Source organism: Scyliorhinus torazame, chromosome 11, assembly GCF_047496885.1.
Source record: "Scyliorhinus torazame isolate Kashiwa2021f chromosome 11, sScyTor2.1, whole genome shotgun sequence".
Lineage (NCBI taxonomy): Eukaryota > Metazoa > Chordata > Chondrichthyes > Carcharhiniformes > Scyliorhinidae > Scyliorhinus > Scyliorhinus torazame.
Window position 1 is genome coordinate 110,940,028 of NC_092717.1, and position 24,629 is coordinate 110,964,656.

The window sequence follows — 24,629 nt, forward strand, 5'->3', positions numbered from 1 at the left end:
TGCACGTTCTCCCAGTGTCTGCGTGGGTTTCCGTCGGGTGCTCCGGTTTCCCCCCACATTCAAAAGATGTGCAGGTTAGGTGGATTGGCCATGATAAATTGCCCCATAGTGTCCAAAAGGTTAGGTGGGGTTACTGTGTTACAGAGATAGGGTGGAGGTGTGGGCTTAAGTAAGGTATTCTTTCCAAGGGCTGGTGCAGAGTCGATGGGCCAAATGGCCTCCTTCTGCACTGTAGGGATTCTATGATACAACAGGAGTCTGCTGAACGTTTAACAAATAAATGAAAATTTAATAAATGAGAAAAGATGAACTATAATACACTACTCCTTCACCCCAACTATACCTTTGCAGATATATGCAGATTTGCAAGGATAATACAAGTTCCAAAATCTAGCTAATACGCTAATAATGCTCTCAGCAAGTACATAGTCCCTGTAAACCAACAGATAAACCGTGGTCAGCCACCACACACTCTGAAACCAAGTGGTAGGTACCACCCAAACGACTTCTGTAGAGTTCTCATTATTTTCCCTCGGATGTCTTCACGAAGGATCCACCTCCAGGGTTTCAGCATACCCTTTCAGCATTCCTCTGTCCTAGAAGGCACATGCATTCAAACCTCACTTTCCACACACTCTCTCGGATACTCAGCCATGCTAACAGAACACCACTGTCTCACAAGTTTGTACTCTGGAATCACTAACCCTCTGGTCACCTTGGATCTCTGGTTTCTCACAAGCCCACTTTATTCCAGGTCTGCACCTTTTAACTTGGAATCTCTCTCTCTGCACCTCACCCTTGACTTCAATGAACAGGACCTTTTACTAGATTCCTATGTTTTGTTCCTTTGACCAGAAGCTATTCTTGGAACTTTCTTCTGTCCCGCATCCTTGTTCCTGGGACTTTCTTCTTCAGTTTCTGGGACTTGCTTTCTGCCCCTGAATATTCTCCTCGCTGTACTAGCAGTGTTTGTGAAATCCTGCCTCCAGCACTGACTTTCTCTCAACTGAACTAACTGCTTCTGCCTTTCTATGTGTGTGCCTGGTTTCTAAGCAACAGGCCAGTTGTTTTGTACCCTGGACATGATTCTCTGCTTCATGACACCGGAAGTGCGAATCGCGATGGGAGGAGAATCGCTCATAATTGAAAAATCAAGGTTTACGCACACCGCTAATTCCGACACCATACTCCGATCCCTTGCTGGCGGCGATATCGATGTTTACGCTCATGCTTGTGATCCATGTGAAACTGTCATTTGCGTGGATTTAAATATCATTAGCAGCTTTTACACAGTATGCTCCACCCTTCCACGATGTTCCATCCCTCTTAGACAGAAGTCTCAAGGGCCCCAATAAGTGCAAGTATTTACAAGTGGGCATGTGCGCTATGGCTGCTGAGGGGAAGCGGGAAGCTAAATGAATCTTTGGATTTGCTGGGGGGGGTGGAAGCCCGGGCCGGGGACAGTAGAGAGGAGAGGCTTGGTGCCAATTCCGTGAACATGGGTGTCCCCCTCAGGATCAGGGTGGCCTGGCTCAGACCACCATTGTCTTTTTAACGCACCGCTTTGGTGCTCCATTCAGAACCCTGGCTATTCACTCTGCTAAGTGCTGCTTGTGACCTTTGAATGCTCAGGGAGCCTTTGGTCATCTAGGCCCCTCTGGTCATCCTCATACCTCAGCTGTTTCATCAAAGAGAAGAATCCTTTCCCGGTCCTGATGCTTGTGCAGCTCGACTATTACCGCTCTCAGTTGCTCCCCCGGCTTGGATTTTGGTCGGAGCAACCTAGAAGTCCTGTCGACCTCCAGAGGCTTGGGGAAGCTGTCCTTCCAAACTGGGTTGCCCAGCATTTGGGCCACATAGTTGGTCGGGTCCCTGCCCTCCATTCCATCCGGCAGGCCCACTGTTCAGATGTTCTGCCGCCTCAGCCGATTCTCTTGGTCCTTGGCCTTCCCTTTCAGGCTGCTCTGGGTCGCCACCAACCTCTTTCTCTCGACCTCCAGAGTGACTATTCGGTTTCTCTGGTCTGTCAATGCCTTTTCCAGCTCCCTTATCGTGATTCCCTGGGCTTCTAGCCTCTGGGCAGTATGGTAGTACAAGTGACTAGCACTGTGGCTTCACAGAGCCATGGTCCTAGCTTCGATTCCCCGTTGGGTCACTGTCTGTGCGGAGTCTGCACATTCTCCCCGAGTCTGCGTGGGTTTCCTCCGGGTGCTCCGGTTTCCTCCCACAGTCCAAAGACGTGCAGGTTAGGTGGATTGGCCATGATAAATTGCTCTTAGTGTCCAAAAGGTTAAGAGGGGTTATTGTGTTATTGGGATAGGGTGGAAGTGAGAGCTTAAGTGGGTCGGTGCAGACTGGATAGGCTGAATGGCCTCCTTCTGCACTGTATGTTCTATGCTCTCCATGCCGTCGATAGCGATCTGCATGGCAGATAGCGCCTCCATCATTTTGACTGTCGCCTTTATCTTTGCCCCGATGTCATCCCGCATTGTTTGCAGTTCCCTGGTGAGGAGCATCTTCCATCCATCGTCATATGTAGGCCTGACACAAAGTGACATATTCCCTTTATCAGTAAACCAGTTAGGTTTTAATGACAGCCCAATAGCTATGGAGAACATATTTCTGGTGCTTGTCCATAAATTACCAGAATCATTGAGTTCACTTTCTCAATTACCATGGTAGATATGGGCGGCATAATAGCACAGTTGTTAGCACCGTTGCTTCACAGCGCCAGGGTCCCAGGTTCGATTCCCGGCTTGGGTCACTGTCTTTGCGGAGTCTGCACGTTCACCCCGTGTCTGCGTGGGTTTCTTCCAGGTGCTCTGGTTTCCTCCCACAGTCCTCAAAAAATAGACGTGCTTGTGAGGTGAATTGGACATTCTGAATTCTCCCTCAGTGTACCTGAACAGGCGGAGGTGTGTGGCGACTAGGGGATTTTCAGAGTAACTTCACTGCTGTGTTAATGCAAGCATATTTGTGTTAATAATAAAGATTATTAAGAAATTGAGCTCATGACAATAAACACTACAACACCTGTGTCACCTGACTTTTCACCTAGCCAGGTGATCCACTAGATGTTGAGACACACTTGTCACTATAAATAATAGGGCAGCACTGGGAAAGGCCACTGACAGATATTCAAAGCAAAGTAAATAGCACTGTCTCTTAAGATATGTAAAACATTTGTAATGGAATATTTTTAAAATATTTATTATATTTGGATTGAGATACCCCAAGCCTTGGTGAGACTTTTATTCTTCTGCTGCAACAATTGCCCTTAAGGTTCACAGAATTCCAGTGTCTCTGGTAAAATACATCTGAAAAGGTTTAAACTGTTTTGGACTAATACACTGGAATTCACCCAGAATTCAAACTTCCTTTTAATGTTAATCATTGAAACAAGTGTTTGAAGAAAATGATTCCAAAGGCGGCAAGGCAGTGAAATGCCTGTACCAGCTCACCGCATAGTGCAGATTTGATCATATTTCTATTCAAACTAAAACTAAAATAATACTTAATTTTACTTACTTGATCACAGGAGTAAAGAGACTATGGAGTCGATAGTAAAGCCTCACACCCTGTCAAATTAAAGAAAACATTGTTCACTTTGCAAGCAAAAGGTCACAAATCATTTAGACACTAATTAACAGTATAGTATTTGTTACTTTCCAATAGCTTATTCTTCACTGTCATCATGAACCCTCTTATTGTGGACTCTTAATCTGATACCCAAATTACTCTTCTGTAATTATGGTGTCTAAGAATTTCCTAAAGTTCCTTCACCTTTTAACGCCTTGCTTTGAATTTCAGATGAATTGCACTGTTGCAACTCTCGATCCTTCCCTCCAGTCCACCTGCTCTCGTTAGCCTCTCCCCCACTCTGACCCCTGCCCTCACACACACTCCACTGCCCATTAGTTATCTCCTACTAAGGTGGAAGCCAATCATCTCAGTTCCAGGTCACCACTGCAAGAGTTTCTCAGGGCATTGTCCTATCCCCAACCATCTTCAGTTGCTTCATTAATGATCTTCCCTCCATCATAAAATCAGAAGTGATGATGATTGCTCTTCGCAACTCCTCAGATACTGAACCAATCTGTGTACACATGCAGCAAGATTCGGACAATGTCCCAGCTTAGCCTGATAAATGGCAAGTAACATTGCCACACAATTGCCATGGTAATGGCCATCTTCAACAAGAGAGACTCTAACCATCTCTCCTTGAAATGCAACAGCATAGCTACTGCTGAATTCCCCACAATCAATGTCTGGGAGAGTTAGCATTGACCAGAATCTTAACTGGACCTGCAACATAAATATCATGGTTACAAGAGCTGGTCAGAGGTTTGGAATTTTGTGGTAAGTAAATCATCTCCTAACTCCCCAAAGCCTGGCCACCATCTACACGGAACAAATCAGAAATGCAATAGAATACACTCCACTCGGCTGGATAAGTGCAGCACTGAAGAAACTCAACACCATCCAAAACAAAGCATCCCACTAGATCAGCACAGCACCCATGCCCTTAAACATTTATTCCCTTCACCACTGGTGCACAGTGGCAGCAGTGTGTACCAACTACAAGATGCGCTGCCAACAACTCACTACGCCTCCTTGAACAGTACCTTCCAAATCCATGACCTCTACCATCTAGATGGACAAGGGCAGGATATGCATTGGATTGGATTGGATTGGTTTATTGTCACGTGTACCGAGGTACAGTGAAAGGTATTTTTCTGCGAGCGGCTCAACAGATCATAAAGTACATGGGAAGAAAAGGGAATAAAAGAAAATACATAATAGGGTAACACAAGATATACAATGTAACTATATCAGCACTGGCATCGGATGAAGCATACAGGGTGTAGTGTTAATGAGGTCAGTCCATAAGAGGGTCATTTAAGAGACAGTGGGGAAGAAGCTGTTTTTGAGTCTGTTCGCGCGTGTTCTCAGACTTCTGTATCTCCTGCCCGATGGAAGAAGTTGGAAGAGTGAGTAAGCCGGGTGGGAGGGATCTTTGATTATGCTGCCCGCATTATGGGATTATGGTGACATGACCACCTGCAAGCTGTCCTCCAAGATTCACCCATTAACTATAGTAATTATTTCTATCTTACCTGCTTGAACATGTGCCACACATCATATGATTAGTTCGTTCAATTAGTAATTCATCAAAACTCTTGGAAATTCCATAATGATTGATTAAAATGTAACATTTTCCCTAAAAATCATCTTTAATCATCAAAGTTAATCATCTTTAAATTCACACCATGGTCACACCTGCCCCTCCAGCTAATCAGCATTAGCCTAATATTTCCTAAAAGCAGCATAAGGGTCTACAGAAAGTACTGAATAGGAAAAGCTCATGTGTACGATTAAGTAATTAATTAGATGTGAATGCCACTGGCAATGCTGCATTTATTGCCTATCTATAGTAGCCCTTGGTAAGATAGTGGTGTGGGCTTTCGGCGTCGACAACTGCAGACCTTGTGACAAAGATGTTGCTACTTAGGAAGTTCCATGATTTTGACCCAGAAGTGACAAATAAAGCTTATAATCTAATCTGGGAGTGATTTCAGAGATCTGAGATTCAGAGGGATCTGGGTGTTCTAATGTGTGACTCACAAAAGCCAGGTAAAGCAAGTAATTAGGAAAGCGAATAGGATGCTATTGTGTATTGTTTGGGAAATAGATTGCAACGGTAGAGAGGTTGTACGGGGCACTGGTGAGAGCAAACCTGGAGTACTGTGTACAGTATTGGACACCTATTTGTTTTCCAATTAAGGGGCAAATTAATGTGGCAATCCACCTACCCTGCATATCTTTGGGGGTGAGACCCACACAATCATGGAGAGAATGTGCAAACTGCACACAGACAGTTACCCGAGGCAGGGATCGAACCTGGGTCCTTGGTGCAGTGAGGCAATAGTGCTAACCACTGCGCCACTGTGCCACCCTGTTGGTCACTTTATTTAAAGAAAAATGCTTCAGAAGCAGTTGAGAGAAGGTTTACTACATTAATACTGGGAATGGGTGGATTGGCTTTATAAGGAAAGATTAGACAGGCTCGGCTTGTATGTATTCACTGGATGTATAGAAGAGTAGTGGGTGACTTGATCGAAACATTTAAGATCCTGAGGAGTCTTGACCGGATGCTTGTTTCGCGGATCTTTCCTCTTGTGGGAGAATCTAGAACTAGGGGTTACAGTTTAAAAAGAAGGGGTCGCTCATTCAAATCAGTCAGTGAAGGGGACAATTTGTTTCCTCAAAAGACAGGGGAAGTGGAGTCCTTGAATATTTTAAGGCGGAGCTAGAGAGATCTTTCATTAACAACGGGATGAAAGGTTATAGGGCGTAGGCAGGAATGGAGGTTGAGGTTACAATCATATCAGCAATGATCTAATTAAATGATGGAGCAGGCTTGAGAGACTGAGTGGCCTAATCCTGTTCCTAAATTCTTTATTCATAAGGTAGTATTTATTTTGTTTTTATTCATTCATGGCATGTGGCATTGCTAGTTGCACCATCATTTATTGCCCATCCTGGTTTGCTCTTGAATTGAGTGGCTTGCCAAGTGTTTTCAGAGGGCATTTAAGAGTCAACCACATTACTGTGGCTCTGGAATCACATGTAGACCAGGCCTGGCCAGGAAAGGAAGCAGGTTGTGAGGAGGATACAAAGAATCTGCAAAGGGATACAGATAGGTTAAGTGGGTGGGCAAAAATCTGACAGATGGAGCATAATATAGGTAAATGTGAAGTTGCCCATGTTGACAGGAAGAATACAAAAGCAAAGAATTATTTAAATAGAGAGTGCAGAATGGTGCAGTGCAAAGGCATCTAAACATGAATCACAAAAAATAAGCATGCGGGTACAGCAAATGATTAAGTAGGACAACAGAATGTTAGCCTTTACTGCAAGGTTGATGGAGTATAAAAGGAGGGAAATTTTGCTAGAATGCTACAAGGCATTATTGAGACCACATTTAGAATACCATGTGCAGTTTATGGTCATCATGCTAAAGGAGAGACACAATTGCATTGGAGGCAGTTCAGAGAAGATTCATTGGGCTTATTCCAGGGATAAAAGTGTTTGAACTATGAGGAAAGCTTAACCAGGTTTGCCCTCCACTCATTGGATGGAGTTTTGAAGAGTAGGAGGCGACCTTATTGAAATAAACAAGGGGTTGGATTCTCTGATTTGAAGACTAAGTGATGACGCAGGCGTGGGAACAGTGGTGTTTTATGCCCCAAAAAACGGCGCAAAAGCTGCACCGATCCTCCATTTGATGGGGGGCTACCAGGCACACAGCGTAGAGCCCCCAGCGTTACCTGTGGATACGGCCGGAGAATTGCCGGGTCCGTGGTCGTGCAGGTGCACGGCGGCGGCCTGCAGCGGCCGCGCCATTTAACATGGTGCTGGCCAACAACAGACACTGCCAAAAACTGCCCCCCTGTAATCAGCCATGCCACCCCTGGAACACAGCCCATCAGTGCCCAAAGCCCCCGCCAAAGCCCCCCTGCCCGCAGAACGGCTTCCCTTCCCCCCGACTGTGGAGGCGCTTGACTCAGTCCGCAGCCACCATGCCAAGTTCCCACGCCGCCAGGAACACGGCCCATCGGAGGCGGAGCATCAGGGGAGGGTCTCAGCTGACGTCCTGAGGCCGTACTGCCGGCATGCGCATTGTTTTTGAGGGGGGTGAGCAATGCAAAAGTGGCGCAATCCTCTATTTCGGCGCGAACGGGGATTCTTCGGCATATCACCAAACGCGATATCAGCATTGCCGACCGGAGAATCCCGCCCAAGATTCTGAGGGGGCTTGAGATGGTAGATGCTGAGAGGCTTTTTCCTCTCCTTGGGCTATCTAGAATTAGGGGGCATAGTTTCAAAAAAAAGGAATCTCCCATTTCATGAGAAGAAATTTCTTATCTCAAAGCGTCATTAGTTTTCGGAATTCCCTCCCTCAGTGGAGGGAGGCTGTCATTCAAGGTTGAGCTGGACAGATTTTTGATTGACAAGGGAGTCAAGATGTATGGGGAACAGGCAGGGAAGTGGAGTTAAGGTTACATCAGATGAGCCATGATCGTATTAAATGGTGAAGCAAGCTTGAGGGGCAGATTGGTCTATTCTTGCTCCAATTTCTAATGTTTGAAATGTCCTTATTCATTCTGTTTGAAAATCATTCCTTCTGAATTTATGGCATCTACTTCCATAAATTAGATTCACAAGTACAAAAAAATCAAAAGGTAAAGTCAATAACAAACTTATAATGAAGATGTCTATAAATAATATAAGCAGAATGATCAAATCTATTCTGGAATACCTCTCTGGGAGAGCGTGTGAGCATCCAAAATGTTCACAATAGTATACTCTTGGGAGGCATGTGTCATAACCTGCACCCGCATGGGACTTTGGGGATGGGAAAGATTGTATTCAGTGTGTCCCTTGTGGGACACGGGCTTCCCCGCTCAGGGGGTGGGGGAAATTCAATTAACATTGTACATACGGTCAGCCAGTTCGGGACCGGCCAGCTCAGACCCAGTTGGGTACCACCAGGAGCAGGATACCGTAAACCTTATAAATAAACCTTTGTTTCTTTTGTTCTAACACGGTGTGGACTCCCCGTGTCTCATAAAACTGACAATGAGGAGTAAAATTAGTCTGCTGTCAACCTGCAGCCCTGCCGATTCCACCACCTCCCTGCATCCACCTATCCTAGTTGGAGGAGCCTTGCATTTTTGACATGCCTCTGTTCGGGCGGCTGGACGTGTTTGGTGCTGATGTTGAGGATTGGACTCAAGTTGCGGAGCAGATGCGCTATTTCTTTTGTGCGAATAACATCACGGAAGGTAAGTGCCAGACGGTGATCCTGATGACCACTTGTGGTGCCCATACATTTGGAGTCATTCGGAGCCTTACGTACCCAGCAGCATCTGACACCCACACCTCTGACCAGCTCATAGCTCTTGTCGGTCGGCACTTCAATCCAACGCCGTCTGTTATAGTCCAATGGTATCGCTTCAATACAGCAGAGAGAGCCACGGGTGAGTTGGTCACCAGGTTTATGTCCTGACTTCGGAAAATCATGAGTTCTATGAATATGGGACTGTGTTGCCTGCGATGTTGCACAATCCCCTGGCTTGCGGCATCAACAACGCGGAAACACAGAAAAGCTCTAGGCTGAACCTTCCCTGAACCCCCAATAGGCACTACAGATATCCTTATCCCGTGAGAGTTCGGGACGAGGGGTTCAGGAAATACAGGGCATGGAGGTGAATGCCCTGTGGCGCAGTCCCTCCTTTGGAGCCCCCCCCCCCCTCCCCAACACAACCTGGTCTGACAGATGGCAAGACCCCGGCTTGTGGTCGCAGGTCCAGCTGTTGCAGTGGGAGCTGGCCTGAGAGTCTGCTGAGGGTAATTCACCTCCATACGAACTGGTGCAGCCGCTGGCCCAGGTGCCACCACAGGCAACAGGGGTCTCAATGGTCCAGGCGCCCTTGCAGAGGTAGACGACAGCTTCAGGCCTGGAATTTTCACCTTGATGAACCAGAAGAGGAGGCCATGATGCAGTTGCATTGAATGACGGTGCCCTGTGTGACAGCGATTCGGGTCCTGGTATGATGAATGGGCATGTATTGAGCATGGAATTGGACAAAGGGGCAGCGGTTTCCGTAGTGGCTCAGAGCACCTCTGACCACGTACACCAGAGAGAAACTGCATATAGTTGGGATAACATTGATCCCTGTTGTTTACGGCCATCAGTCTGCTCACCTCCTCCTTATCGTTGTTCAAGGGGGGGCCCGAATGGCTGTGCCATTTGCTTGGACTGGCAGCACATTCTACAGGTAGGGTCCGGTGGACTGTGCAAGGTGCTCAGCAAGTACCTGGAGGTTTTCCAGACAAATTGGGGATCATAAAAGCTGTGAACAAAATACAAGTTCACCCAGACGCTCAGCCATGCTACTTCCGGATGTATCCGGTTCCCTATACCTCGGTGAAGGTGGAAGCCAAGCTGACGGTCAATAAAACTTCGAGACACGACTGCAACTCCATTACTCACATCGTGGAACTTTATGATAAACTGGCCACTGGGTTCTCGTTTATGAAGCTTGATGTGAGTAATGTGTATCTGCAACTTGAACTCACCAGGTTCTCTCATCAATATATTACGAAAGATACCGAGGCCTCTACGACAACACCCGGCTGCTTTTCGAAGCCTCGTCGGTATGTGCGATATTTCAACGCATCATGGACAATATCCTGTGAGGGTTGCCATGCGTCGTGGTGTATTTGAACGATGTGCTGGTCAAGGAGGCTACCGACCAGGAGCCCTTAGATAATCTGGAGACGGTGTTCTGATGCTTCTCAGAGTTTGCCGTCCCCCTGCATTGGGCGAAATGTGTGTTCCACGCAAGAGAGGTGATCTACTTGGGTTACTGGGAGGACCATGACACCCAATGGCGAGAAGGTGCACGCCATCAAGTTGGCCCACACCCCGAAGGATGCGACGCAACTCCGCTCATTTCTGGGATTGATCAATTATTACAGAAAATTTGTCCCGAATCCTGTGGCCATATTGGCTCCTTTGCATCTGCTCCTAAAGGAGCATCATACCTAGCTATGGGGTACAGCCCAGGAGGCGGCTTTTCTGCATATCAAGAGATGGTTGTCATTCTCAGGTGTGTTGACACACCACGATTTGGGCAAGCCATTGATTGTCACATGTGCCAAGTTGCCTTATGCGATTGGGGTCATTCTGGCCCATTGGATGCCGGATGGTTGGGAGCAGCCAAACGCTTTTGCATCCCAAACGCTGACCGCAGCCGAGCGAAAATACGTGCAGATTGAGAAGGAGGGTCTGGAGATGGTATTCGGTGTGAAAAATGTTCCACCAGTACATTTACAACTGCCATTTCTACATCGTGATGGGCCATAAGACCTGACTTGGTCTTTTCTAGAGGACAAGTCAATCCTGCCTATTACGTCGGCACGGCTCCAGCACTGGGTCCTGTTGCTGGCCGCTTATGAGTACTTCTTCGAGCATCAGCCAGAGACCCACATTGCGCACACTGATGCACTAAGCCCGTTGCCACTACCGGCCGAGGCCACAGCCTCCACCCACCCCTCCGGCAGACAAAGTCATCACCACTTTGAATTTCATGAACTCACTGCCAGCCACCGCATTGTGTATCTGCCACTGGACTCAGATGGACCCCATATTCGCAAAGGTGCAGCGTCTAGCATTGTTTGGTGGCCAGCATCAACAGCTACCAGGAAAGCTGCGAGCCTTCTCCTCCAGGATGTCCGAACTGAGTGTGGAAGACAGCATTCTATTGTGGGGCACACAGGTTATGGTCCCTGCGAAGGCTCAAGAGCTTGTCTTGAAGGACGTGAAGGGTGTCGAAGATGAAAACGTTCACACGGAGCTATGTCTGGCGGCCAGGAATGGATACGGACATCGAGATGGTGCCTCAGAGTGTTTGCCAGGAGCACCAAAAGTCCCTTTCAGCTGTGTCCCTTCATCCCATTTAGTGGTTGGGCCTCCCCTAAGCTGGGTTCACGCCGACTTTGCTGGTCCGTTCTGTTTTTATGTTTCTTCCTTTGGTAGACACACATTCCAAATGGTTGGAGTTCCACAGAACGGTTGCAATCACCTCTCAAGTGACCCTCAGCATATCTCTTTTTCGATACATAGCATCCCCGAGGTCCTTGTCACAGATAATAGGGCATCTTTCACCAGTGAGGAGTTCTTGACGTTACTGAAGGCCAACAGGATTCGGCAGGTGTGAATGGCCCCTTACCACCCGGCATCTAACGGGTTTGCTGAGGGGCCGTACAGATGTTTAAACAAGGGCTCCAGAAACAGACTTTAGATTCCATGGATACACAGATGGCTCGGTTCTGGTTCACTTATCGGACCACGCCCCACACAGCGACTGGAGTTTCCCCGGCTGAGACGCTCATGTGCCGGCAACTCCATACCCGCCTGGGCTTGCTGCTTCCCGATATCGGGTTGAAGGTGTGCCATAACCAAGAGCTACAAGGACGCTGCCCTGTTTAACGTCATCCGCCGCGGCAATTCGCTCCGGGAGATGTGGTGTTCCTCCGCAAATTCGCTGGCGCTCGCTGGCTCTCAGGAACTGTTTCCTGCCAGATGGGTCCGGTTTCCTACTAGGTTCAGGTCGGCAGCCAGTTGATGAGGTGCCATCTGGATCATCTTCAGTTGCGGAGACCACTCCTTCATCAAGTTCCTGATGTGCACCCTGTTCCGAATTGTCCAGTCCCGCTGTTGGGCTGGCCCACTGTGACACTCCACAGATGTCTCGATGCAGACATGCAGGATTTCGCCTCTTTGGATTCCGAAAAGGAAATACTGCCTTCTGCAGCCTCTGATGTGGACTCTGTTGCGCAGTTACCTCCAGCTGACCTCCCGCCACGCGCTCCTGTAGGAAACAACATTACCCAACGCGGTACACGCCATCTGACCCAACACCTCGGGTGCAGGATGTTCCCACAGCCTTCAGAGGATCCTTCGGACTTTGGGGGAGGGGAGGATGTCATAACTTGTACCCGTACGGGACTTACGGGGTGAGAATGATTGTATTCCCAGTGGCCCCTGCGGAAGACAGGCTTCCCCGCTAAGGGGGCGGAGGAAAGTTAATTAACATTGTAGGCCAGTTCGGGACCAGCTGGCTCACACCCTTTTGGGTACCACCGGGAGTAGTGTACCTTAAACCTTTTAAATAAACCTTTGTTTCTTTGGTTACAACTTGATGTGGGACCCCGTGTCTTCATAAAAATATGATTCCAAGAAGTGCAAAATTCTTGGGCGTTCATCTGAATAACATGGACCTGAAATTTTAGGATGGCGAGGGCACAGCCCCTAGCATCTGAAGAGTTGGCAGGGAACACATACCCGCCAACTCTGGGAGGCGCTCTGCCATTCGACGCTCGGAGTGTTGATTGGCAGAAGGCAGGACCTCCAGCTCTCAGTCAGGAGGAAGTCCCTCTCGGGAGAGCTGCCAACTAATAAAATTGGCGGCAGCTCTCCAATCCCTCCAGTAACAATACTGCAGTGGCTGGAAGCGGTACTGCATGAAGCTGCCAGAGCCTAAGTATTGGGAATCAAAGGCCAACTTAAGTGTCAGATGTCGAGGGAAGGCCTGAGAGGGGTGGGGGCAATCAGGGTCTCTGGGTGAGAAGTCCATAAGTCATCAGTCCTTAAGGTAAGGTGCTTCCAATCAGAAGGGGGCTTCTGATAGTGACACCCCCTCCCCACCTTTCCTCCTTCCACCCAAAAAAACTTTGTTCATTTCCTGGTTGCCCCTCTGAACTGTCAACGATCAGCCTAAATACTAAGACTGGGTGGGAAATATCCTTTAAGTGGCCATTAATTGGCCACTCAAGGGCCTCAACTGGGGCAAAGGTTGGCTTCCCATCTGAGGCCTTGCATGTTCCAGCATATAATCACTGAGATAGCAAGGTAGGCAGGTCGAGAATTCCATTCATGCCATTTCACGTTTCTCCTGGCCTCAGAACCTACTGATGGGATGGGGGGAGGGGGGAGCATCGATGTCTGGCCATGGAAACTTAAGAGGTTATGTACAATATATTAATGTATATTTCAGTGACTTTTAGACAAAAGATGCAGAATGATTTCTGTTGATTTTAATTACAAATTCAACCAGAGGTTGAAGTGATCTCAGGAAAGTTTTACCACTTTCGAGAATATATAATTCTGCTGATTAAAGCTGTGTGATTCTACGAGTTTTGTTTTAGATTGCCAAGGTATTTATATTACAACCGCATAAAAATAGTTGTGTCATTATAAGTAGCAATGTTGCAAACATGTTTAAATACTTTCTTTCAAAATGTATATACAACTTTGCTAAAAATGGAAACAAATAAACTTGCATGAAAACATTTAAGATGTCGTTAAAAATAGCAAACATTCTGTTAAAGTTTATTAATTTGCTTCAAACTGAATCACGCTGCCGGCAGATGCTGGAGGATAATTACTTTATGCTTTAAAAAGTCTAATATTAAACCATGTTTGAGGTGGAATAAACTGCAATATTGTGCATATTTCAAAAGAAATATTATCTAAAATCAACAAACTAATTAGCAATTTTTTCAAAATTTTCTAATAATTATTGAGTTGCATTTACGCAAAAGGGAAGACAGCTTTTAACCTAACAAAAATGTAATAAAAATTGCATCTTAATGGGTATCCAGCAAATTAAAGAAAATGTGAGCAATATCTTTTCATTATATTAAGAATTGTACAATACGAGTGCAGCAGTCTTTATTGGCATCATTTCCCCAAAATAATATTCACTTTCAAGAAAACAAAATACCAGATATGAATTCTATATTTTACTCCATCTTTTGACCTGTGTGAAATATAAATATGCAATCTCAGTAGGTTCCTTATGAAATCAGTACCTTAGAAATAACATCTTGAATTTGACTTCTTGGATGGTATGTCCCATCGTCATATCGAAATCTGTACAGCATATGATCAGGTTTAAACTGGTGTTTGTCTGTTACTGAATACCAAAGTATATTAGTCAAAAAGGAGAAGCCACAAACATATTCAAAGCAATGCGCAGCTGAAGCATTATTAAACAATCTTGACAAGTTTAAACAATTTACCAATAGTAAAGCGATTCACAATGAATGTCGCTTTCTGAGATTAATCTGGTATAATATTTCTACCATCATAATTCTGAATATACATCTTAATATTAATAATTTGTAAATGCCAATTACATTTGGACAAAGTGTAGGTAGGATTTCATAGCGTTGCCAAATTGTTACAGAACAGGAGGAGGCCACTCTGTGTCTACATAGACTCTCTAAATGAGCATTGTGGCTAGTTCACAGACTTAAATGAACACAGACACTTAAACTCTGATAAATGTCATCATACTGCGATCATCTGTGTGCTCTGTCACTTCATAAATTTATTCATAATTTCATTCAACCTTTAATTACTGTACATCGAGCTGCTGCTAAATTGAGAATTTGTACACAATTAGAGAAAATATATATTTAAAGTACACCTGGAGCCCACTGGCAATAACAAATTAAAGTGCACACATTTGCCTTTGCTATGAGAGAGTGTTTGTACATTCTCAGCAAAGTGACTCTGATACAGTGAATTCAAGCTAAAGGGAAATCCAAACACTTTTTTCAATATTGCCAAAAAACCTGTATAAATCTGTGAGATTCTTTGAATCTGCTCTGTAATATTTACCATTGAAATTTACAGAAGGTTATGTTGCGAATGATTACAGGAAACTGAAGAAATACCAGAAAAGATAACCAGTGAAGATTGGAAGTTGCAAGAAGAACTAGAATTTGAGGTACTGAAATATAAAACGGCAACAAATAACATCAAGACTGGAAAGGCAGAAAGACAAGGTCAGATACTAGTGGAAGCACCAAAGAAGAAACAAGATGTTGCCAATAGTCCCACTAAGGTTGTAGTGAAAACAATTGAACAAATGTTGCAAAGGCCACAGGCAAGTTGAGTAAATATGTTGGAAGGCCAACACAAACTTAAAATATGCAAAAATTGAAGAGATCATCTAATCATGGGATGGTTTTCCTCACAATTTCCACCTATTTTCTGGAAGAGTAAAATGAGGTGGCTGTCGTGTTGGGTGTTCCGATACACAAACGAACCAACACGGTTGTAGATGGTACAACTCTGTTTTATTATTCAGTACAATAATAACTATTAACTTCTGGCTGTGGTTCGTACTTCACCAGCTAACATGTGGACCCAGCCCTAGCACTATCTTCGTGAGGCACTCAGCACATGGTGTATGGCTGAGTGACACGCTGTGAGCTCTGTGATCTGAGCTATCTCCTGTTAGAATGAGCGGGAACTGTGGTGTTCCCTGTTTTATAGTGCGTGTGCTCTCACTGGTGATTGGCTGTGATGTTGTGTGTGTGTTGGGTGGTCCATCTACCTGTCCATCAGTGTGTGTGTGTGATTGCACCATGATATGTTAATATGGATATCATGACATCCCCCCTTTTCACAAGGATATGTGCCTACATGGTAATAAATATTGGTGTGTACTGAGTGCATCTGGTATGTGTGTGCAATATTTACATCATGTACATGAGGCTAAATTATATACATAGGAAGGTGTCAGGTGCAACAGAGTAACGAGGTTGTACCACAAACAAAACAAGTGCAATCATCAAATATCGAAATAGAACTCCTGGAACGACAAGAAAGAAACACGTTAATATTATTGCACAACAAATCAGTGAGTCCAATGTGCAAACAGGCTCATAAGTCCAGTCTATTAGGTGGGCAACGAATTCGGGTTGACCGCCTCAAGGGTGGGTCACGATCCACCGGCTGAGGAATGGGCCTGGTCACGGGCGACAGAGGAATAGGCAGAGTGGCAGGAAGCTCCACGAAGTCGACATCAGGGACAACAGGAAGGTGTGGCACCGGCGCATGATCACATAGCGAGCGCGGAAGCAGCCGAAGAGCCCGTTGAGTCCGCCGGCGAATGGAGCTATCAGGCATGCGAACCAGGAACGAGCGGGGAGCCACGTGGCGGAGAACCTCGGCGGTTGCCGACCAGCCACCCTCCGGTAGGTGTATGCGGACGTTGTCTCCAGGCGCCAGGGCAGGAAGATCAGTTGCCCGAGCGTCATGTGCCACCTTCTGCTGAGCACGCTGCTGTTGCATCCTTTGCAGTACTGGAGCATGGTCGGGTTTAGGAACATGAATGGACGGCACAGTGGTCCTGAGTGTGCGACCCATCAACAGCTGGGCTGGCGAGAGGCCTGTGGACAGTGGGGCCGAGCGATAGGGCAGCAGGGCTAAACAGAAGTCAGATCCGGCATCAGCAGCCTTGCAGAGGAGCCGCTGCACGATATGGACGCCCTTTTCCGCCTTGCCATTCGACTGGGGATGCAAAGGGCTGGACGTCACGTGTGTGAAGCCGTATGAAGCAGCAAAAGACGACCATTCTTGGCTCGAAACACAGGACCCTTTGTCAGATATGACAGTGAGCGGAATGCCATGGCAAGCAAAGGTTTCTTTGCATGCTCTGATGACAGCTGATGATGTCAAGTCGTGCAGGCGTATGACCTCCGGATAATTGGAAAAATAGTCAATTATAATGATGTAGTCCCTGCCGAGCGCATGAGAAAGGTCCACACCCACCTTTTCCCAGGGGGACGTTACTAACTCATGGGGCTGAAGTGTCGCAGGGGGTTGCGCCGGCTGAAACCTTTGGCAGGTGGGGCAGTTGAGCACCATGTTGGCGATGTCGTTGCTGATGCCCGGCCAGTACACAGTTTCTCGGGCCCTCCGTCTGCACTTCTCAACTCCGAGATGGCCTTCGTGCAGTTGTTCGAGGACAAGCCGGTGCATGCTGTGTGGGATCACAATCCGGTCCAACTTTAGGAGGACACCATCAATGACGGCCAAGTCGTCCCGGACATTGTAGAATTGTGGGCACTGCCCCTTGAGCAACCCTTCCGTCATGTGGCGCATCACACGTTGTAGAAGGGGGTCAGCCGCAGTCTCACGGCGAATGTGGGCCGGACGTGCAACAGTAGCCAGCAGATTGGCCGATGTGAAGGCTACTTGTGCGTCGACCTGACAAACGAACCCCTCCGATTCAGGCGGTGTGTTCATTGCTCTGGACAGGGCATCCGCGATGATGAGGTCCTTTCCCGGGGTGTAGACCTGAATGATGCCGAGCAGGGGGCGATGGTCGGTCTCCACAGTGAACTGCGGAAGACCATACATATAGTTGTGGAATTTGTTGATTCCGGTTAACAAACCCAGGCACTCCTTTTCAATCTGCGCATAGCGCTGTTCTGTGGGGGTCATGGCCCGCGAGGCATAGGCGACCGGGGCCCATGATGCAGTGTCGTCCCGTTGCAGGAGTACCGCCCCAATGCCGGACTGGCTGGCATCAGTCGAGATTTTTGTGTCCCGAGTAGCGTCGAAGAACGCCAGTACCGGGGCGGTGGGGAGCTTGACCTTGAGCTCCTCCCATTCACTCTGGTGTGCGGCAGCCACTGGAATTCCGTTGTCTTCTTGACCAGGTGGCGAAGAGCCATTGTGTGCGAGGCCAGGTTGGGAATAAATTAGCTCAGTTTGGCCAAAAGAACACTTGGCTCGGTTGAGGCGCAGGCCGTGATCTCGTATCCGAGCAAAGACACGCTGGAGACGACTGATGTGCTCCTGTGGTGTGGTGGACCAGATGATGACGTCGTCAACATAGACGCGTACCCCTTCAATGTCCTCCATCATCTGTTCCATGATGCGATGAAACACTTTGGATGCCGAGATGATGCCAAACGGCATCCTATTGTAGCAGTACCTGCCAAAGGGAGTGTTGAAGCTGCACAGCTTCCTGCTGGACTGATCCAGTTGAATCTGCCAAAAACACTTGTGGCATCAAGCTTGGTGAAAATTTTAGCCCGGGCCATTTCACACGTGATTTCTTCCCGTTTGGGTATGGGGTAGTGTTCCCTTATGATGTTATTGTTTAGGTCTTTCGGGTCGATGCAGATCCGGAGCTCGCCAGAGGGCTTTTTTACGCACACCATGGAGCTGACCCATGGCGTTGGCTCCGTGACCCGGGATAGCACTCCTTGGTCCTGGAGATCCTGCAACTGCTGCTTGAGGCGGTCTTTGAGTGGTGCTGGGACTCTACGAGGTGCATGAATGACCGGGGTGGTGTCCGGTTTGAGCCGTATTCTGTAAGTGTAGGGCAGGTTGTGGGCGAAGAGCGAGTGGAGCTGCGCCCTAAAGTCTGCATCCGGGAAATCGGACGTGCCTTCTGGAGACAGAGTGTGTACCCGCTGAACGAGGTGGAGGATCTTGCACGCCTGTGCGCCTAACAGAGAGTCCTTCGAGGATCCAACTATCTCAAAAGACAGTGTGGCTGTGTATGAATTGTGTGCAGCCTCGAGCTGGCAGGACCCCATGGCCGGGATGACGTTCCCGTTGTAATCAACCAGCTGACAGTGGAATGGCCGAATCGGTGGTTTGACCTTCAAGGTGTGGAAGGCTGACCATGCAATGAGATTGACGGAGGCACCAGTGTCTAAACGGAATGTGATTGGTGATCAGTTGACCATTAGGGTGGCACACCATTCATTGCCCGGATTAATGCTGTGCACTGGCATCGGCTGGTGGGTCCTACTTGGTGACATCCGGATCCTGTCTATTACCGCAACGCGGAAGGGTTCCCGGTCGTCGGCGTCACTGGTCTGCATGTCGTCAGGGTATGACTCGGTGTATGTGGGCTGAATGGCCCGCACGTCCCTGCGAGGCTGGCGGAATTGCGGAGAGTTGGCAGGTTGAGCTGCTCGACAGCAGGCAGCGTAGTGGCCCATCCTGCCACAGCGGAGGCATTGTCGAGTTTTGGCTGGACATTGCTGCATTAAGTGTGCGGATCTACAGTTGCCGCACGTCATGACGTCATGGCGTTCGTTGCGCCACCGCGCATGCACAGTGCGGTTCTGCGTAGAGCGCGCCTGCGCATCGCGTCCCTCTGCGTCGACGTCCCCTCTTTTGCCGCGTACAAGCGCGGGAGGCCACGGAAAGCGCGCGAAAGGCCGTGGGCCGGGAAGAACTCGATCGACTGGACCTGCTCGGCCTCATAGGACCCCTGCCGTGCCGATTCGGCCGCCTGGAATTGGGAGTACCGGCTGGTCGCGTTTTCGTGGAGGATGCAGGTTTCAATGGCGGTGGCTAGGGTGAGGTGCTTTATTTTGAGGAGCTGCTGGCGTAGGGTGTCCGAGGTGACCCCAAAAACTATCTGATCCCGAATCATGGAGTCGGAGGTGGCCTCATAGCCGCAGGACTGCGCGAGGATACGGAGGTGTGTCAGATAAGATTGAAAAGGCTCATCCTTACCCTGCAGGCGCTGCTGAAAGAGGCACCTCTCGAAGCTCTCATTAACTTCCACGCTGAAGTGTTCCTCAAATTTGTGAAGGACCGTCTTGTACTTCGTCTTGTCCTCGCCTTCCGCGAATGCCAGGGAGTTGTAGATGTGGGTGGCATGTTGCCCCGCCGTGGAGAGGAGGAGGGCGATCTTCCTGGTGTCTGATGCATTCTCCCTGTCTGTGGCTTCTAGGAAGAGCTGGAAGCGCTGTTTAAATAGCATCCAGTTGACGCCAAGATTTCCATCGATTTGGAGCGGCTGCGGCGGGCTGATGGTGTCCATGGCGCAGGATGGCGGATCTCTGAAGAGGTGCAGGTAGGTCTCTCAGTCGCTGGCGAGTTTCCAGACCTAGTATCATGTCATGTTGGGTGTTCCGATACACAAACGAACCAACACGGTTGTAGATGGTACAACTCTATTTTATTATTCTGTACAATAATAACTATTAACTTCTGGCTGTGATTCGTACTTCACCAGCTAATCTGTGGACCCAGCCCTAGCACTATCTTAGTGAGACACTCAGCACATGCTGTATGTCTGAGTGGCACGCTGTGAGCTCTGTGCTCTGAGCTATCTCCTGGTAGAATGAGCGGGAACTGTGGTGTTCCCTGTTTTATAGTGCGTGTGCTCTCACTGGTGATTGGCTGTGATGTTGTGTGTGTGTTGGTTGGTCCAACTACCTGTCCATCAGTGTGTGTGTGTGATTGCACCATGATATGTTAATATGAATATGATGACAGTGGCAACATTCATAACCTCAAAATCACCAGACGAAAACTGCATTAGGATTATCCTCCCAATGAGATTCATGTCCCCTTTATGGAGATGATAGACATTTTACAATCTGATTTTAGGAGTGCGTGAATAAATCTGATGAAGCCCTACAAAACACCACAGCCAGAGATTCAGACTCCCTGCAGCTTAAAAAAAGGGCTTGCATTTATATAGCGCCTTCCACAATCTCAGGATGACGTAAACAATTTATAGTCAATTAAACACTTTTGAAATGTAGTTTCATGTGCTCAAAAATTTTAGGAATGGATTTCAGGTGTTGTCCTAATTGCTGTCCCATTCAGCTTAGTACCCTACAACCATTCTGAAACTGGTAGCAAGTTGAAGGAAAATCCCAACCCTTAAAGGAAGGAGAAACATCTGGATATCCCAAATCAGATATCATTACCATGCGAGAGAGAATAACCAACTGGTTTCTAAATTACCAATTTATTGGCAGACCTAGATGAGCACGCTATTGAAACTAAATGAACCCCTAAACGTGGGAATTTGAAAATCTGCTTATTTATTCTCATCACTCCAGTTGGTGAAAGAATTCCTTCAGAAAAACTGAGATTATAGCAAACAGTGGAACTTCACAGACAATAGTACATCTTATTTATTTCAAAGATTGCATCTCCCTCCATAAATACATATTAACCCCACAATCACTCACCATGGTGGATGATTCCATTCTCTAGCAATGCCTGGCCCAAGTGAACTCCTTCCTCAGGTTTGCTGATCTCTTTAATTTCCAACAACCAGGTGACAAACTCACTGAAATGTCAAAGCAATAAGATACAGAAACAGGATTTAAACCTTTGTTCTTCTTAAAATGATCACTCCTGAATAGTCAATCAGCACTCTGCCTCATGCTACATTTTATCCTGTCAGAATTTTGTTAACTCCAAATTCTCTGCAACCATGGTTAATTGGGAATTGCTATTGCACTCATTAAATATCTTTGTCAATTATGTAATGTGCATTGTTACACTGGGATTGATGAGGACATTAAAGCTTTGTTGAATTTGGCGAGATAGAAGTCTAGATTTTTCTCTACTACGCTACCACAATGGGTAGAAAATCACACACTACTCACAAATCTCCACACTGACCTAATTTTTCCAATCTCATACCAACATGGAATACACTGTCAGCCACGCCATGTCCTCCGTGACAGAAACTTGGGGAGCATGTTTTCCATGTCTTCAAACTCAAGGACATCCAGGGCAAAAGTGTTGGTCCACAGGATAGCGGCAGATGGGCCAGCTCCAAGGTCCAAAACAAAGGTCAACTATAAGATTGTTAAGTTGTTGTTTCTCTTGACAATCATAGAATCATCAGATTCTTACAGAGCAAAAGGTGGCCATTTGGTCCATCGAGCTTGCACCGACCCTCTGAAAGAGCACCCTACCCAGGGTCAGGCCCCCACCCTATCCCCGTAACCCAGTAATCCCACCTAACCCTTTGGACACTAAGGGGCAATTTAGTAGGGTCAATCCAACTAACCTGTACATGATTGGATTGTGGGGAAGAAACCAGAGCACCCGGAAGAAACCCACACAGACATGGGGAGAAAGTGCAAACTCCACACAGATAGTCACCCAAGGCCAGATTTGAACCTGGGTCCCTTGCACTGTGAGGCAGCAGTGCTAACACTGTGCCACCATGCCGCAATAGTTATAGAAGGGTTTTCCTTTTCTGGTGCTGCAGTGGCACTCATTAGGAACAAAACATTGCTTCCTGATGACAAAGATCCTGTCTGTAAAAAGAAGCCAGGTGCAAGAAAGTGGTTTGGTAACGCAATTAAATAAGGTTGGCAGGTGAAGAGAAATCTACATATCCTACATATCATGAGCTTCAATCACTTTGTTAAATGTTAGTCTTACTCTATGTTAAAGAGATTGATGTAACAATAATCATCTTCAAAGTATATTTTACATACTCACCTATTATTCAAGAAGAAATATCTTTAATTATCTACTCATGCTTGAAGTTTGTTAATTTTGCATGTCAGTTTCTGAATACAGGTTAAGTTAAATAATCCATTTGCATTCAATCTACCAATGGTCATCAGCACTTGAAAGAACTGGATCTGCCCTCCCTTAATCTTTTTTCCCCAAAATAACCAATGCATTATGTGACTGCACATTTTGCAATCATTATAATTCGTTTTTTTTAAAATATGTTTATTCAAATTTTTCCAACAAATTTTTTATAACAACCCCCCCCCATAACAAAAAGAAGAAAGAACACAAACCCCACATTCAAAAATAATAAACTACTTATACATTGGGTTCTCCCACATATATTAACTCCCCCATGTAACATTCAACAGTACACTTGGGGAACCCACCCCCCCACGCCCAAATACCCCCCGAAAGAACACCCCCCCCCCTCTCACCCTCCCCCCCCCCCCCCCCCCAGGTTGCTGCTGCTGCTGACCTCCTCCAAGCGCTCCGCGAGATAGTCTAGGAACGGTTGCCACCGCCTGAAGAACCCCTGCACAGACCCTCGTAAGGCAAACTTTATCCTCTCCAGCTTAATGAACTCTGCCATGTCATTTATCCAGGCTTCCACACTGGGGAGCTTCGTGTCCTTCCACAATAACAAGATCCTCCGCCGGGCTACCAGGGACGCAAAGGCCAGGATACCGGCCTCTTTCGCCTCCTGCACTCCCGGCTCGTCCGTTACCCCAAATAATGCCAACCCTCAACTCGGCTTGACCTGGACTTTCACCACCTTGGACATAGTCCTCGCAAGACCCCTCCAAAACCCCTCCAAGTGCCGGGCACGACCAGAACATGTGGACGTGATTTGCCGGACTCCCCGAGCACCTCCCACACCTGTCCTCCACCCCAAAGAACCTACTCATCCTCGCCCCTGTCATATGCGCTCTGTGAACAACCTTGAATTGTATTAGGCTGAGCCTGGCGCAAGAGGAGGAAGAATTAACCCTACTCAGGGCTTCAGCCCACAGACCCTCATCTATCTCCTCCCCAAGCTCCTCCTCCCAATTGCCCTTCAGCTCCTCTACCGCGGCCTCCTCTTCTTTTAGCTCCTGGTCAATCGCCGAGACCCTGCCCTCTCCAACCCATACACCCAAAATCACCCTGTCCTGAATCCTCTGTGCCGGGAGCAACGGGAATTCCCTCACCTGCCGCCTCCACAAACGCCCTCACTTGCCTATACCTGAAGGCATTTCCCGGGGGTAACCCAAATTTCTCCTCCAGCGCCCCTAGACTCGCAAACGTCCCATCTATAAACAGGTCCCCCATTCTTCTGGTCCCTGCCCGATGCCAGCTCCGAAACCCCCCATCCATCCTTCCCGGGACAAACCAATGGTTCTCCCGAATCGGGGACCAAACCGAGGCTCCCATCCAGCCGCTATGCCGTCTCCCCTGCCCCCAGATCTTCAACGTTGCCGCCACCACCGGACTCGTGGTGTACCTTGTCGGCGAGAGCGGCAGCGGTGCCGTCACCATCGGGGTCTTATTTGCCCACACAAATCCCCTGATGCTCCTACCTACCCATTTAAAAAAAGCCTTGGTAATCATAATGGGAAGGCACTGGAACACAAAAAGAAACCTCGGGAGGACCATCATTTTAACCGACTGTACCCTGCCCGCTAGCGAGGGTGGCAGCACATCCCATCTTTTGAAATCCTCCTCCATCTGTTCCACCAACCGCGTCAAATTGAGCTTGTGCAGCCCCCCAGCTCCCAGCCACCTGAATCCCTAATTACCGAACCTTCCTTTCCGCCCTCTTCAATGGTACGTCGTCTATCCCCCTTCCCTGGTCCCCTGGATGCACCACAAAGAGCTCACTTTTCCCTACGTTAAGCTTATAGCCCAAGAAGTCCCCAAACTCCCTTAGGATCCACATGACCTCCACCATCCCCTCCACTGGATCTGC

At 47.6% G+C, this 24,629-nt stretch overlaps 1 protein-coding gene across 2 annotated transcripts in view; it reads right to left on the minus strand.

The window, feature by feature from the left end:
- prex2 (phosphatidylinositol-3,4,5-trisphosphate-dependent Rac exchange factor 2) overlaps positions 1-24,629 on the minus strand; it is an 825,781-nt gene that overhangs the window by 514,142 nt on the left and 287,010 nt on the right. For both annotated transcript variants that reach the window (XM_072467618.1, XM_072467617.1), the window contains exons 11-13: positions 21,391-21,491; positions 14,446-14,549; positions 3,529-3,578 (exon numbers count right to left, since the gene is read on the minus strand). In XM_072467618.1, coding sequence (XP_072323719.1) covers positions 3,529-3,578; positions 14,446-14,549; positions 21,391-21,491 — 255 coding nt within the window. The remainder of the gene's footprint in view (positions 1-3,528; positions 3,579-14,445; positions 14,550-21,390; positions 21,492-24,629) is intronic.